General features: G+C 45.5%; 1 protein-coding gene across 2 annotated transcripts in view; it reads right to left on the reverse strand.

Moving 5' to 3' along the window:
* LOC119978211 (ras-related protein Rab-26-like) overlaps window positions 1-15,488 on the reverse strand; it is a 378,668-nt gene that overhangs the window by 118,258 nt on the left and 244,922 nt on the right. For both annotated transcript variants that reach the window (XM_038819652.1, XM_038819653.1), the window contains exon 5: window positions 7,111-7,163. In XM_038819652.1, the coding sequence (XP_038675580.1) occupies window positions 7,111-7,163 (53 nt within the window). The remainder of the gene's footprint in view (window positions 1-7,110; window positions 7,164-15,488) is intronic.

A 15,488-nucleotide genomic window follows, 5' to 3' on the forward strand; every position in this document is an offset into this window, starting at 1 on the left:
AACGGCGGAGCAGACTTGATGGGCCGAATGGCCTACTTCTGTCCCTACATCATACGGTCTTACGGACAGTCTGCGGTGGGCTGAAAGATACAGTGAATTAAATACTAGCTTTTCATCTCTATGCCATTTAAATACATCCAGACCATTGTATTCTTTAGTGTTGGCTGTCAAATGTGCTTGGAGGGGGGTTCAATACTGCTCTTCACCACAGAATCCTTTGCAGAAGGAAGCCATTCAGCCCATTGATTCAGCACCTACTCTCTGAAGGAGCTCCCCACCTAAACCCACTCCCCTGCAACCCAGTAACCCCACCTAATCGTTTGGACACTAAGGGGCAATTCCGCATGGCCAATTCACCCAATCTGCACATTTTGGACTATGGGAAGACCGGCGCACCCAGAGGAAAACCACGCAGACACGGGGAGAAAGTGCAAACTCCACACAGACTGACATCCGAGGCTGGAATTGAACCTGGGTCCCTGGAGCTGTGAGGCAGCAGTGCTAACCATTGTGCCACCATGCCGCCCAGCATCAGATCGTAGCACAAAATTACAGAATATGTTCCATTCAGAAAGACAACAGGGTGGCTGGTGCGAGTGTAGGAATGCTCTTTTGGGGCAGAGGTAATGTTGAGGGGAGGTGGGGAGGGGAGGGGAAAGGGGGGGGATTACTGTGAATCTAGTGAACTCCAGTGAACTTTAACTGAAAGTTTGCGATGGCAGATTTAGCCATGCTGCCTCTGAAGTGAGGGCCCTGAAACAGTTCCCTAGGTCTGACCCCCGTGGGCGCAAAGTTCCCAAAAATAGCCTCAGCAAAGAGGCGACGCTTTGCAGAGTTGTTCAGGAACGGAGTCAAAACTTGCTGCCAAGCATGAATCCAGCCAACTGCAGCTCAACACCAACACGCTGATGAGGCCCTGGCTGCACAATCCACTCGCTAACAGAGGATCCATTCCAAATAGCCTTGCTCTGTGAGACTTCCTGACAAAAAGCTGAGTGGATATCGCTACAATTTATTCCTGCTTGGCAGATGGTTCATTTATTATGCAACACCGAGGGCAATTTCTCAAGGGCATTTCCTGCAGCACAGGAAGGGAGAGAGAATATGAGTGCAAGCGAATGAGAGAAAGTGAGAAATAAAGGCAGAGGAAACGAGAAAGAGAGACAGCTGTTTGACAGCTTATGGCCTTATTCAAGTAAGAGTGCTCCCGATACCTTGGTTATGCTTTTCCTTCAGCTCGTGCCACCAAAATGCGTGAAAATTCATCTAATTTGAAATGAAAATCGCTTATTGTCACGAATAGGCTTCATTGAAGTTACTGTGAAAAGCCCCTAGTCGCCACATTCCGGCACCTGTCCGGGGAGACTGTTACGGGAATCGAACCGTGCTGCTGGCCTGCTTGGTCTGCTTTCAAAGCCAGAGATTTAGCCCAGTGAGCTAAACATTACTCTCCATGAGATCTTGCTATGTAACGACCAACTGTTGCCCTTGGCTACCTGATAGCAGTGCCTGCGATGCTAAATTGGTGACGAGGCACTTTGAGATGCGAGGATGAAGAGGTAGCAAATGCAAATTCTTTCATCATCATTTGTTGCTTCAAAGAATGGAAGCGCTTAGAATTGAAAATTGCAAAGATTGAATAACTACCCAGCAGTTTGTTGTTCAATCTTTGCCATTCAAAGCCAATGGGAATGCATCAAAACTTTTTTTAATATTCAGCTGCGAGAGTTTACAGTGAAATTCCAGCTTTTTTCACACTCCGGGAGCCATGAAACATTTTGCCTCGTGGGTTTAATTGCCACCGCATGGTGACAGCCTGGTGTAATTTGAACACCCCCCCCGGATTACTTGTCTAGCCTCTGGATTATTTACGCAGTTCCCAGTTACATAGCCATTGCAGATACCGGTCTAAAAATTGCTAGTGGCAGTCTGTGAGTTGCAGACACCAGTCAATGATCTCTGTCTGTTACATTCTGTCTGCGGTTACATTGAGGCAATGAAAAAATATGCAACTCTATCGCTTGGCACAAATTGAGAGTATGTGTCCACTGTCAACGTCAAGGTGGCAGCGAGACCCTGGGCTTCCTGTCTGGTGCCAGTTTAATGAAAAGATCACAGCAACGTCACAAAGACATTGGCTGCACTCCTTGTTTAGCTTGACAGCTCTAAAAGGGAGACAACAGCAAGGTGAATCACACTCTTGTGTTCGTACAAGTTGAGCATAATCTTACAGAAAAGCTTTATCTGCTTGTCAGGCTGTGGCAGAAGATTGAACTGAAGACGCCCTTGAATTGAAACGAACAGACAACAGTTCCTGGAGATTGAGTGCTACTGAATGTCGAAGTCATTCCGTGGAATTTGGAAGGAGTGTTGCAGTTTAACCCTCTCACTCAGAGCTCCTCATTTTTCCACAGATGGGCTTCTCACAGTCCTGCATTTTTTGTATGTCTGAGGTAGCAGGGCAGGGTGCACAGTGCTGACCCAGTGCTGTGAAAGTAAGAAAAAAGGCAGACTTGCTTTTGTATGGCTCCTTTCATAATCTCGGGACATCTAAGTATTTTAATGTCAGTCAGGTACATTTGAAGTGTAGCCACTGTTGTAACATCCAATTTCCGTACAGCAAGCTCTCACAAATAGAAATCCGAAAGTGAGCAAATAATCTTTTGAAGTGGTGCTGGGTGCAGGATGAATATTGGCCAACGGACAGGATAGAATTCTCTTCTTCAAATAGTGCAATGGGATCTTTTATCTCCAACTGAGGGGACAGGTGGGACCTAGGGTTAACCGCAGCTTTGACAGAGCAGCTCCCTTTGCACTGCACAGACCCTTCAGCCCATATGACATACCCAAACCCTGGAATGGGACCTTGCACCCAACAACCTTCTGACTCATGGAGACTTAAGAGTGTGATCACTGAGCCACGACTGACACATGCTGAGCTACGTAAGAAGATATAGAAGAAGCTGTGGTCAAAGTTCATGAGCTCCTTGAGTTTTGCATCCGAGGCTACTTGTCAAAAAAAAACAATGCAGCAAAGAGCCATAAGTCGAATGCTTGGGGCTAGAAGACAAGGGCTTCTAGGACCTTAAACGAGGTGTCTCCACGGTGATCTTATAGAGGTACGTGAAAGGATTAAGGAAATGGATAAGGTCCATCTGGAAAATACCCACAAAGTAGAAATGTCACAATTAAACTGGGCTATTTGAGCATCAGTTAGCTCGGAGGCTAACAGAATATGTTGGTCAGAACCAAAGCTGAGCAAATGTTCCAGTATCGTTATTGTCTACACTGATTGATAATTCTATCTTTATAAAAAACCCATTAACAATCTGATTATTTAATCAAAGGAATGTTGAAAGGACTGGATTCTTTTAACTTTTCTGTTAATTTTCCAATAAGAAAATTAGTTTTTAAAACTTATTTTATCACAAAAAGGCGCACCACCACCATGTTCTCTGAGAATCCAGTCCACACTTTACATCAGATGGGTTTCGATGAGGTTTGATGTATTTGTACTGTGTTTGTATTTTTACCGAAGTGGCCAATGGTGAAGCAGTCAGGTTGCAGAGGGTGACTGCAGAACCTAATGTGTCATCCTGCACTTCCCAGCAATTTTTAAGACCTTGAAGTGTTTCATCAAAGGCAGAGAAGAATCGACTGTCACACAAATTGCTAGTTACTCGGGAAAATTTGAATAAAATTAGCCCTCAGATGGCACCGAAATGCACCAATTTTCCTCCCTCGCTGCTAAGCTTCGCCTGTTGCTTTTCTCAGATCTCTGGCTTTAAAGCACACGTGACAACTGTAATATTCAAGGGAGAGGGAAGTGAAAGGGATGCAAACCACTGCAGGAGCCAAAGGGCAGCGTGAGCAGTGATGATGTTCCGAGAAAAGCAAACAGAAATGTCTTTAACACAAGCAGCATTGTGGTAATGCCCAGATATTCTGTCCCATTATTATTGATTAATAAGGGGATCAGGGGTTATGGGGAGAAGGCAGGAAAATGGGGATGAGAAAACTATCAGCCATGATTGAATGGCGGAGCAGACTCGATGGGCCGAGTGGCCTAATTCTGCTCCAAAGTCTTATGGTCTAATAATGTTGATTGGAGATAAGTATTGGCTCAGGACACAGGGAATCACTTTTTTTTTAAAAATCATTGATTCGATGTAGCTGGCTAGGCTAGCATTTGTTGCCCATTCTTAGTTGGCCTTGAGAAGGTGGTGGGGAGCTTCATGAATCTCCAGTTCTTCAGCAAATTATTGCCATGGAATCTTTTACATCCACCTGACAGAAGAGACAAGGCCTCAGTTTAACGTCACATCTGACAGCACTCTGGAACAATCACCCTTCTTCCCTTCTCTGCTATCCCGCCCAACATTCTGTGCTCCAGACAGTACTGACTCCACCCAGCCCCCAACAGCAAGATGCGCCTGAAGTGGTCTCTTGGTCCACGGTGCTTAGTTATGAATATGAAACATCATTGCTACCTTGGCCATGTGTGCCTGACTCAGGTTTAATATTTAATTAGTCCTGTAGGGCTGCAGTCTGCAGTGCGCAGAGAGATTACGGCAGTGATTATGAGTTATGAGTACATGAAGCTCTTAACTCCCACACACCGATGAAAGGCTCAAGCTAAAATGATGCTGTTCCACAAGATAGAGAAGCTTCAAACATTGGAGCAAAGTGATGACTCAGTGTCCTCTTAAAACCACGAAGCAGAACTGGATTCTTGCGCAATCTAAAACGTGGCAATGGGGGACATCTGACCAAGAGACACCTGAATATTGTCTGGCATCTCTCATAGTCACAGGTGTTATGCTTTAAAGCTGCACCATTTCAAAATCAATGCTGCGAGGTTTTCACTTCAGCCATGTCATGATTGAGGAATGAGATCGCTGTCTCGTTACTAAATCCCGACCCTAAGTAATGACATTGAATTCATTCTCAGCCACGTACCATGATTATACTTGGCACCTGATCCATTAAGCAGCATCTGCACGGTCCCACACAATTCTAAATCCTCCTCACGCAGGGCAAGTGGCCAGATAAAGGGAGAGAGCCAGCATTTTACAGGCGCGGCACGGCAGTCCATGTTGATCAGCTCCATTCTTGGACTCACGGCACAGCAGCACTCAGGGGCTCCTTCTTCCTCGTGCTGCTCTAGTTTTGTGCCATATCACCCAATAGGTCAGGAATGGTCATAAGACCAGGTGATCCTGCCCCGCTGTCAATGGAAAGTGTAGGTCAGTGTCGGTGGAGGAAATAATGTGTGTTAAATGGCCTGGATGCATGTTTGGGATGAGGAGAGTGTTCAAACAGTTAGGGTTGGAGGAATTGTATCTCTGTGAATGAGGCACAGCTGAAGGGAAAGAATGTACCTGAGCAACCCAGTAATGGCGGAAGCGAGCGTCCATGTGAAAGGGGAGGAGGGAAGAAGGAGCAGGGTAGATGACAATGTCAAACAATGCTGCTGAGGAACCTAAGCAACTCTTGCACTGAAACACAGCAAGGGAAGATGCAAGAGAGAGCTGGAGAAGGAGAGGTTTAGGAAGGGAATTCAGGAGCTTAGGATCAAGACATTGTGGTGTGAGGAAAGGGGAGATGGACAAGAGGCCCTGGTTCGAGGAGGGTAGAGTGTTTAGACCATTGTAGGTTTGTACAATTACAGAGGAGGTGACATAGTGAATTTACATGAATTTTCGTGGTTAAGCATTCATCATATGCAGAAGGTGGTTACAAAATCCCATATAAAATAAAGTTGGCATTACACAATGGCTTCTAATTTTAGGCAGTCACAGACTGAACCACTTTAAGATGTTAAATGCCAACGGCGTTGAAGACAGTTCAGCTGGGCAGCAGTAAGTTCTTCCACAATCATATATCTAATGCTGTACATTCACAAAGTATCCATCTGAATCTGGAGGAAAAAGAGCACTCGCAAAAAATATTACCAAGGCCCTCAGGCCAAAAGATAAAGGAATGGCTCCTTTCTAACTGGAGACAAAATGTTAACTCAACACCACGGAGCAGTTTCATTACATTGCAATGATTGATCCACACAAATTGCTGAGCTGATTTTTACAAGGCTGTCTAGAACCAGATACATAACCATTAAGAGATCAGTCACACATATGTGCACCATCGTCTCTCATTTCCCATTGTGATGACATATCAATTCATTAGATCATGAAAGCCTCTTTCACTGACACAAGTTAACTGACGATATTGACCAGGAGCCGAGGAAGCGATCTGCCCTCATGCTGAAACTCTGCTGTTCAGAAAATCCTGGGTGAAAGATACATTATTCGTTACAAACATTCAGTTCACTTTTTATTGCCCCTAACCTTGCCCTGATACGGAAAGCAAAAACTGCATGCCAAGTGTCCAAACTTCACTACTTGTTCATGTCAGGCTGAAGTCAAGCTCCTTGAAAAGGACACTTTTAGCTTCATGTCTCAATAGCCGACTGGAAGAGGTGTAACACTTCTTTATCACAACACTGAATAAAATGAATAGTACCAAACAAATTGAGCAAGAGCTCTCAAATCTCTCCCAATATCACACCTCCAGATAGTCAGGCATGTTTTTCATGTTCATTAAATTGGGAACAACCTATCTGATAATAGCATAACGTGTTACACTTTAAAGTTTAAAGCTAGGCTGTACTCATCAGAGGAGTTCATCCGCTTACTTTGAACGGATTTCAACATCTGTTAAATTAGAAAGAGAAGTTGATTTGCGAGTGATGCACAATAATATCCTTTTTCATCATAACCTCCACGATTCTTCAAGTCTGAAAATGCTAAGACTGTGCTTTCAAGTTAGGGAGCTGACCATTTATTTCACCTTGTGACAGGAATTGTTCTTTTTCTGCTTTATCAAGGTGGACATTAGTTATATTCTCAGCAATGAGCTGACTTTGTACGCTGCCAACCTACAAAATTGTCTATGAAGACAATTCTCACCAAATATATAGCCACCCACTATAAGCTTCACATTTGGCTAGAGTTACCCCATAATATCATACATCAGATGCTGTACATACTAACCATGAGTCTCTACACAAACCTGTTTGCTTCTTTCACTTAGGCATAAAGATCCACCTACCTGAATGTTGTCAAACGATGTTTTGTTCGTGACGTCATAGAGCAGCAAGAGAGCTGTGAAGGGAAGGGAAATAGTGTTATAAAGTGAAGCTTTCACATCAGTTGTGATCTAACTTCTAAGCTGTAAAAAAGACATTTTGTCACATTGACCTGGTTGACTAAAGCATGATGTGAGCAGAAACAAAATCAATATTTAATGGTTTGGATTTGAGGTCATTGGCAAAACAAGGGTGCTCACCATCAATCGTGAGCAAAGCTTCCCAGAGGAATCTGTGATCTCTGTGTCGTGGGTTTCCCCTTTCCCAATCACATTTAAACCTGGAGCCCAGTCAAGGGTATCGCCAAGCATCTGGCAGCGGCAGTAATGCCAGCAGGCAGTTAGAAAAATGTTGGGATGGTAATAATGATGAATCTATCAGTTTCCATAGAATTTACAGTACAGAAGGAGGCCATTCGGCCCATTGAGTCTGTACCGGCTCCTGGAAAGAGCACCCTACCCAAGGTTAACACCTCCACCCTACCCCCATAACCCAGTAACCCCACTCAACACTAAGGGCAATTGTGGACACTAAGGGCAATTTATCATGGCCAATCCACCTAACCTGCACATCTTTAGACTGTGGGAGGAAACCGGAGCACCCGGAGGAAACCCACGCACACACGGGGAGGATGTGCAGACTCCGCACAGACAGTGACCCAAGCCGGAATCGAACCTGGGACCCTGGAGCTGTGAAGCAATTGTGCTATCCACAATGCTACCATGCTGCCCTTGATTGGGACACCCAGTCTCAGTTGAACCGATGATGACATACATTTTACGCTGTTAGCATCACTATAAAAAAAATCAAATACATTGTACCTAGTTGGATGAGGTGCAACTGGGATTTTAACAGCACACAAATTCTGAATTACTGTTGAACACGCTCACTGACCACGATAAATTAATTTTATTCATGTGGAATTTCTAAATTCTTCATAAGGTTAAAAAAACAAATCAACACCATTTTTTTAAAAAAGGAAAACTTTTTAAAAATGTTTTGTCCTTGTTTTAGCTTCTCTCCTTTTCCAATGATTATAATTTGTTTCACTAACTGAATTTTCAATTTAAAAGGGAAGGGATTCATTCAGTGTTTTTAATTTCCCGATTTGCTGTCAGTGTGAATACTTCAATGTGATTTGCTGCTTCGGTGCATGCTGACATCAGTGCTGCTAGATGCCTGGAGCTCCCCTTGATTGGGCACCAGATTTAAACTGAATTGCGAAAGGAAACAGAACAGAGATCAATGGGTCGTTCTGGGCGGATTTGTTCGAGGTCAATGATAGGAGCCCTTGCTTTGCCATTGACCTCAAAATTCGAGCCATTAAATATTGAATCAGTAAACATTTAGCAACAGCAGAAATTCTGCCAACTTCTTGTTTAATTCATTAATGGGTTGAGAGTATCACTGGGAAGGATAGCATTACTTGCCCACCCCTAATTGTCCTTGTGAAGGTGGTGGTGAGCAGAGGTATAGTGGTACTGTCACTAGACTAGTAATCCAGAGACCCAGGGTAGTGCTCTGTATGATTTCCATCAGGTGACCATGAACTATAGTTGTATAATCCCATCTGGTTCGCTAATGCCCATTAGTGGAGGAAATCTGTCATCCTTACCTGGTTTGTCCTACATGTGGCCCTAGACTCTTAAATTCCCTCGCAAGTCACTCAAACAGCTATACAAAAATGAAATAGGGGAGTGGGAGTAACCAGATAGAAGAGACAAGGATGCTTTAATATTCTGTGATTCTAAGTGTCACCTATGGAAACCACATTGAGCAATTGGTATCATGCAAATGTTTAAAGCTTTCTGTCTGCTACTAAATAGTGGTTTGAACCAATTTTCTTTGAATAGATTGAAGTCTCAGTTAAATGAACAAAAAAAAGATTCTTTGGTCCACGCAATCTATCCACACTTATCTATTAATTTCCTTAAAATACCCAGCACTTTATATGTCACGTTTAATTTGCTTTTTACATTAGGCTAATGAACAAGGTGCAGCCGGATGTGACTGTATCAAAGACACGTTCTGGCCCAGGTTTTGCTAGATTTGAGGACAATCCATTTTGCGTTTATCCTGGGAACATGAAGAACTGGCATAGTCACCAGACTATTCGTGTGGATTTTACAGGGTGCCATTGTCCCCATCACACACTGGCTAAAAGGTTGGGTGGCGGGAGGGGGGGGGGGGGGGGGGGGGGGGACCCACTCCCACCCCCACCCATCATCTCAACAGCACCCCCCTCCCCCCCTTCCACCGCCCATGGTTTCAACAGCTGCCAACCCCCCCCCCCCCCCCCCCCCCCCCAGCAATTTGACACTGGGAGAAGCATTAATTGCTTTAAGGCGAGACTTCACCACTTTCTTTGGAGGAAGCCCCACCTTAGAAAGTTGTTGGTCAATCTGATCCGCTGATAGCTCTGTTGTCACATCAGCGGCAGTCAGCAGTGGTGGCCATTGCTGGGATTGCAAGCCGTCCCCCATGCTGACGAGCACGGGCGGAAAGATAAATGTGGGGTCAGGGGTCTTGGTGAGCGGTTGAATGGGAAGGCAAGGTTCAAGATGGGGAGGGTTAAAGACCCTGTGGGAGGACGGATTCCTTTGATGGGCCTGTGGGCCCCTCAAAGGAGTTCCCTGCCCCTTATCTCATACCAGCTTGTACAGCTAATGCTGCCAAGCTTCTTACATGACTTGGGTCTCCCTCCACTGCACGTTAAATGCCAACAGGAGAAGGATGCAGACCTTAATTGGCCACTTAAGGGCAACAAAGGTCCAAGAGTAGGCAGCAATGCCTCCCCTATACTCCCATAAAATTTCAGACAGATTGCGTTGAATTTTAGGTGCTGTCCCCTCACTGAACCTGCCTCCCCCCTGCCACCATTTACCTGCCGGTGGGGAAGCATAAAACTCAGCCCATAACATTCTTATATTTTAGAATTTACAGCACAGATTTGGCCATTCAACCTAAATGATTTATCCCAGTGTGCCCAACACCAGCCTCCTCCCATCCTATTTAACCTCACTTTACCAATGTATCCCTTTATTCCATTCTCTCTTATGGCTTTCTTTATGTTATTTCTTCTTATTAATTACTCTTTTAATTTTTAAAATCCTAAAAGTTTTATGGAGTTCTATGCTTCTAGGTTCAGTAGTTTTTTCTTCCTCATTTTCAGAATACAAAACAAAGGGTTATGATCCGTCAGTCAAGTTTCCCTCTGGGATTTGGATTGCTCAGCAAATAATATCTGCTGTGGTCGTAAGAACTGTCTGTCTTTTGGATGCAACATTAAGGCTCACCTACCTGCTTGGATGGATGCAAAAGATCCCATGATAGTATTTGGAAGAAATGTAAGGGAGTTATCCCCGGTGTACTGGCCAATATTTATCCCTCAATCAACACCACAAAACAAATTATCTGCTCATTGTCACTTAACGTTCAAGGATTGTACAAGCATCAAACAGCGCATACGAATTAGTAGAAGTAGGCCATTCGGCCCCTCAAGCTTGCTCTGCCATTCAATACGATCATGGCCAATTTGATTGTGGCCTTGATTCTGCTCTCCTTCCTACCCCGTACACCAGTTGACTCCTTAAAAAACCATGAATTTCACTCTGACGAAGGATCAATGAGCTGAAATGATCACTCTCTTTCTCTCTCTTGCTCCATAGATGTTGCCTGACCTACTGTGCTTTCTGTTCTGATTTCAGGTTGATTTGCTCCTCGTAGGCTTGAAGTTAAATTTGTTAAATATTATTGCATGAACACGTAATGTATTTGTGTGAAATTTACTGTAAGTCATTTGTATAGACATCATGTTTATTTTAAGCCATAAAAAATTAATAGTGTTATGAGTTCAAATATTAACATTTAAAGAATCCAATTATCCAGAATAATTGTGCCAATTATTGCACAACAACCCAACTCCACAAAGTGCCTGTGACTGCAGTCAGAATTTTAGACTCTTGGGACAGGTTTTGAGTCAAATCCGGAGAGAGGTTCAGATTGGCTTCAGCACTTCCGTTATACGTCCACGATATTCCTGGAGTTGATGGAGAGAAACATTCCATTTGAGGAAGGGCTGGGACAAAGAGGGCACAAATTCAAAGTGGTAGGTCAAAGAATTTAAGACAACATGAGGAAAGAAATCTTGTTACACACCGAGCGGTTCCAATCTCAAAAGCACTGTCGGGAGGCTCGAGAGGCCGGTGGAGACACATTTTCCAGTCCCGCCCACCCCGAGGTTAGAGATTTCCACCCGAGGCCAACGGCACTTTCAATGGTCTGTCAAACCTTCTGCCCCACCCACGACGAATCCCGTGTTGGGCGGGGCTAGAACATTTAGCCCAGTGGCTTTCAAAGGGGAATTAGGTGAGCATCCAAAGAGACAGCATTTGCACAGCCTCAGGGAAAGGGCAGGGGAACGGGACTGACGAAACTGCTCTTGCAGAGAAAGCTAGCATGGCTTTGGCGGGCCAAATGGTCTCCTTCTGTCCTGTAACCATCCATTGACTCTAACGTTGATTAAAACACAATAGCTGGTTCTGAATGTTCATCCAAAATCTTTGAAATATGTGAATGAAGAAAACTACTTGCGAACCATCTAATTAATCTGGCATTGATCTGCGAGGTTCTCCGGAGAATCTATTAAAACATACAGAAACACAATTGCCGAATACAGCGATCAGCCTTAGGAGAAGCCAACCCCTGCACCATGATGCTTATAGTTCCAGTCAGTCTGTCTTTGCTCAAATTGACGCTTATCACACCAGCTATCTGCTATAATGAGATCTGAAGGGGCAGAATCTGAGTTTTGTTTATAATTAATACCAGGTTTGGGCCCAGTTGGTAGCAAAACAGCTGTTAACTATCTTTGTCATCACAGTAGTTTGGAAACAGAACCTGCAATTCCATTTAATCAATTTCTAACTCTTTTGCCCACTCAGTATGTCACAATGCTGTATATCACCAGAAAGTGCTGGCTGGGCCTTGTAGGATTCTGCACTGTTTGTGGATAATTTCCTTGCTGATTGATCGTTTGTTATTTCAACCCAACCATGTTGGTGCTACGACCAAGAAAGCACAACAGTGCCTGTACTTCCTCAGGAAACTAAAGAAATTTGGCATGTCCACATTGATTCTTACCAATTTTTACAGATGCAACATGGCAAGCATCCTATTTGGCTGCATCACAGCCTGGTATGGCAACTGCTTGGCCCAAGACCGCAAGAAACTACAGAGCCGTGAACACAGCCCAGTCCATCACGCTAACACGCCTCCCATACATTGACTTTGTCTACTCCTCCTGCTGCCTTGCGAATGCGGGCAGCATAAGCAAAGACCCCTCCCGCCCGGGTTATTCTCTCTTTCAACCTCTTCCATCGGGCAGGAGATACAAAAGTCTGAGAACCAATAGATTCAAAAACAGCTTCTTCCCCATTGTTAGCAGACTCCTGTGTGACCCTCTTAGGACTGAACTGGTCTCTCCATGCATCACCCGATGTCCATATCTATGTATTTACATTGTGTATTTATCGTATGGCCTATGATTTTCATGTATGTACTTTTCATTGTAGCTCGGTACACATGACAATAAATCCAAATCCAATGTGAGGTGTTTGACAGAGTTGAAACAGCAGGGCATGCACTTGTAAGAACAGTGCATCTAGGAGTCCAGACATTGAACACAATGAGGGGCGTTTCCTGTGGGATGTGTGAAAGTTAGAGAAAGAGAGGCTGGAAGTTCTCTAGAACCTCACACGAGCATAGGGGCTGGATTCTCCACCCCGCCGTGCCTCTTTTCTGCCTCGACCCGCCGGCGGGATTCTCTGTTACGCTGGCCGGTCAATGGGGCTTCTCATTGTGGGGCAGCCCCACGCCATCGGGGAACTCCCAGGCGCCGGCAAAACAGAGAATCCCGCCCCAGGTCATTCAATGGGGTTTACAGGCAATTAAGTAACTTTGAATGTAGTCACTCTTGTAACACAACAGACATTTTGTGCACAGCAAGATCCCACAAACATGAACGTGATAACGGCATTTGAATGAAGGAAACATAAAAGCCAGGACACCAGGGATAACTACCCTGCTCTTCTTCAAAATAGTGCTATGGGATCATTTATATCCACCTCAAATGAGAGATGGGGTCTGAGACAGCACCTCCAACAGTGCAACACTCCCTCAGCACTGCAACAGGGACATCATTTGTCATTTTTGTGCCAAAGTCCTTGAGTGGGATCTGAACCTACAACTTCTGCCTCAGAGGCAAGCGCCACAACAGATACAGAGACAGAATTGTATACATTTTTCTTTTCAATAGGAGAAATGTGTAAATGGACAATTTACATTGATCCTGGCTGGGATTCTCCGATCCCGCAGCCAAATCCTGACGGCGGCGTCAAAAGCAGCGCGAGTGACCCCGGTGTCAAAGGGCCTCCAGGCCCCGGCATTCACCCCTTCCTAGGGGGCTAGTATGGAACCAGAGTGGTGTCCGCTGCTCCGGTGCTCGAAAGCTGGTGCGGGTCTGCGCGTGCGCACCATGGCCGGCGCGGATCCACGCATGCCCACCACAGCTGGCACAGGTCCGCGAATGCATGTGGGTTGCCGTCTCTGCGCTGGCCCCCGGGCAATATGGCGGAGCCCAACAAGGGCCCGGCGCGGAGGAACACAGGCACCCCATGAAATTAGCCTGCCCGCCGATCGTTAGGCCACGATCGTAGGCCTGGCTATCGTGGAGGCCCCCCCCCGGAGTCGGATCCCCCCGCCCCCCACCAGGATGGCCCACGCAGCCACAACTCTGAGGTCCCACTGGGTAGGACCATACGTAACCCACGCTGGCGGGACTCGGCCGAACTTGGCGGGCACTCGGCCCGTTGAGGTGCGGAGAATTGCCGGGGGGGGGGGCACTTTCAACGGCCCCCGACCGGCACGGCCCCGAGGCGCGATTGCCGTCGGAGTGGCGCGGCGCGATTCTCACGCTCCCCCCGGCAATTCTCCGACGCAGGAGAATCCCGGCCCCTATTTCCCGATTCGGATAAAGGCCAATTTCATTCACAAAATGAGCTGTATAGCTGCTTCCTTGCCTCTTCAAAAGACGGAGTTCATTAAAGTTTCACTGAGACTGAAATGATTGGTCAATACTGAACCATAATTATGGGGACAGGCTTGGAACGTACACAAATGCATTGTACAAAGTTACATCAGCATCATCTCAGCAGCCGTAGGAATGGTTTCAGAGTTATGCAATTTTTTTTTCACGGATGAAGCTCGGGCATTACCAGCGACATTGGTGTCAGTGTTCGCGGTCCAGTGCTGCGAGGCTTGGTGCAGGGGGTAAGGATTGGAAGAAGATAACTCTGGTATATTCAGAGGCTTGATTGAGCCCAATGCTGTCTGTGGAAGGAGGAGGGGGTCATAGCTCTAGCTATAGTCTCAGAGTGAGATCACATTTATTTTGTACGTAATCGATATTAGGAGCAAAATCAGGGCAGCACGAGGGCGCAGTGGTTAGCACTGCTGCCTCACGGCGCCGAGGTCCCAGGTTCGATCCCAGTCTGGGTCACTGCCTGTGCGGAGTTTGCACATTCTCCCCGTGTCTGTGTGGGTCTCACCCCCACAACCCAAAGATGTGCAGGATGGGTGGATTGACCACTCTAAATTGCTCCTTAATTGGAAAAAAAGAATTGGGTACTGTAAAATTATTTTTAAAAAAGGAGCGAAATCAGTCTACTTGAGTAGCAAAAAGCAGGTTCACAGTGAACCTACAGTCTGCTTTCACCATATCCAACTCTGTTTTCATTCATTTCAATGGGAAGAGAGTATTAGTTGGGATATAAAACAGGTTTACGATCCCCTATGAACCCGGCTGGCGAAGGCCCCGTTCCATGCTCAATCTGTTTCAGAGTGCAGTATAGACTTTAGTTTCTAAGTACATTCTCTGCACAATAAATTACAGAAATGAAATCGAGTGGCTCCCAGTCAACCCATTGCCCTTACATCCAGTTTTCCTATTTTATCAGCAAAGTGTTAGTAAGATTGAAATGATACAGTTAACATTACAATTAAACTGCCTAGGGTCCACTTGCCAAGTAATTTGCAGGTGAGGGGTCATACTCAACTCCGAATCTACCTTTTCCAATGGGGGCGATTTTCAGCCCGTGTCAGTCGTCAGCAAGAACAGCGACGCGGGCACAAATAACAGAGAATCAGGAAACACAATTCTCGATTGCTTTTTCCAGTTTTCCACGCCCTTCACTATGGGAGGTCGGGAGCCTCATTTACATGCGTTAGCATTTTATGAGCAAGTTCTCCTGCTGGGACATCCCCTGCCATTCATCGCACGTCG

Source organism: Scyliorhinus canicula, chromosome 15, assembly GCF_902713615.1.
Source record: "Scyliorhinus canicula chromosome 15, sScyCan1.1, whole genome shotgun sequence".
Classification (NCBI taxonomy): domain Eukaryota; kingdom Metazoa; phylum Chordata; class Chondrichthyes; order Carcharhiniformes; family Scyliorhinidae; genus Scyliorhinus; species Scyliorhinus canicula.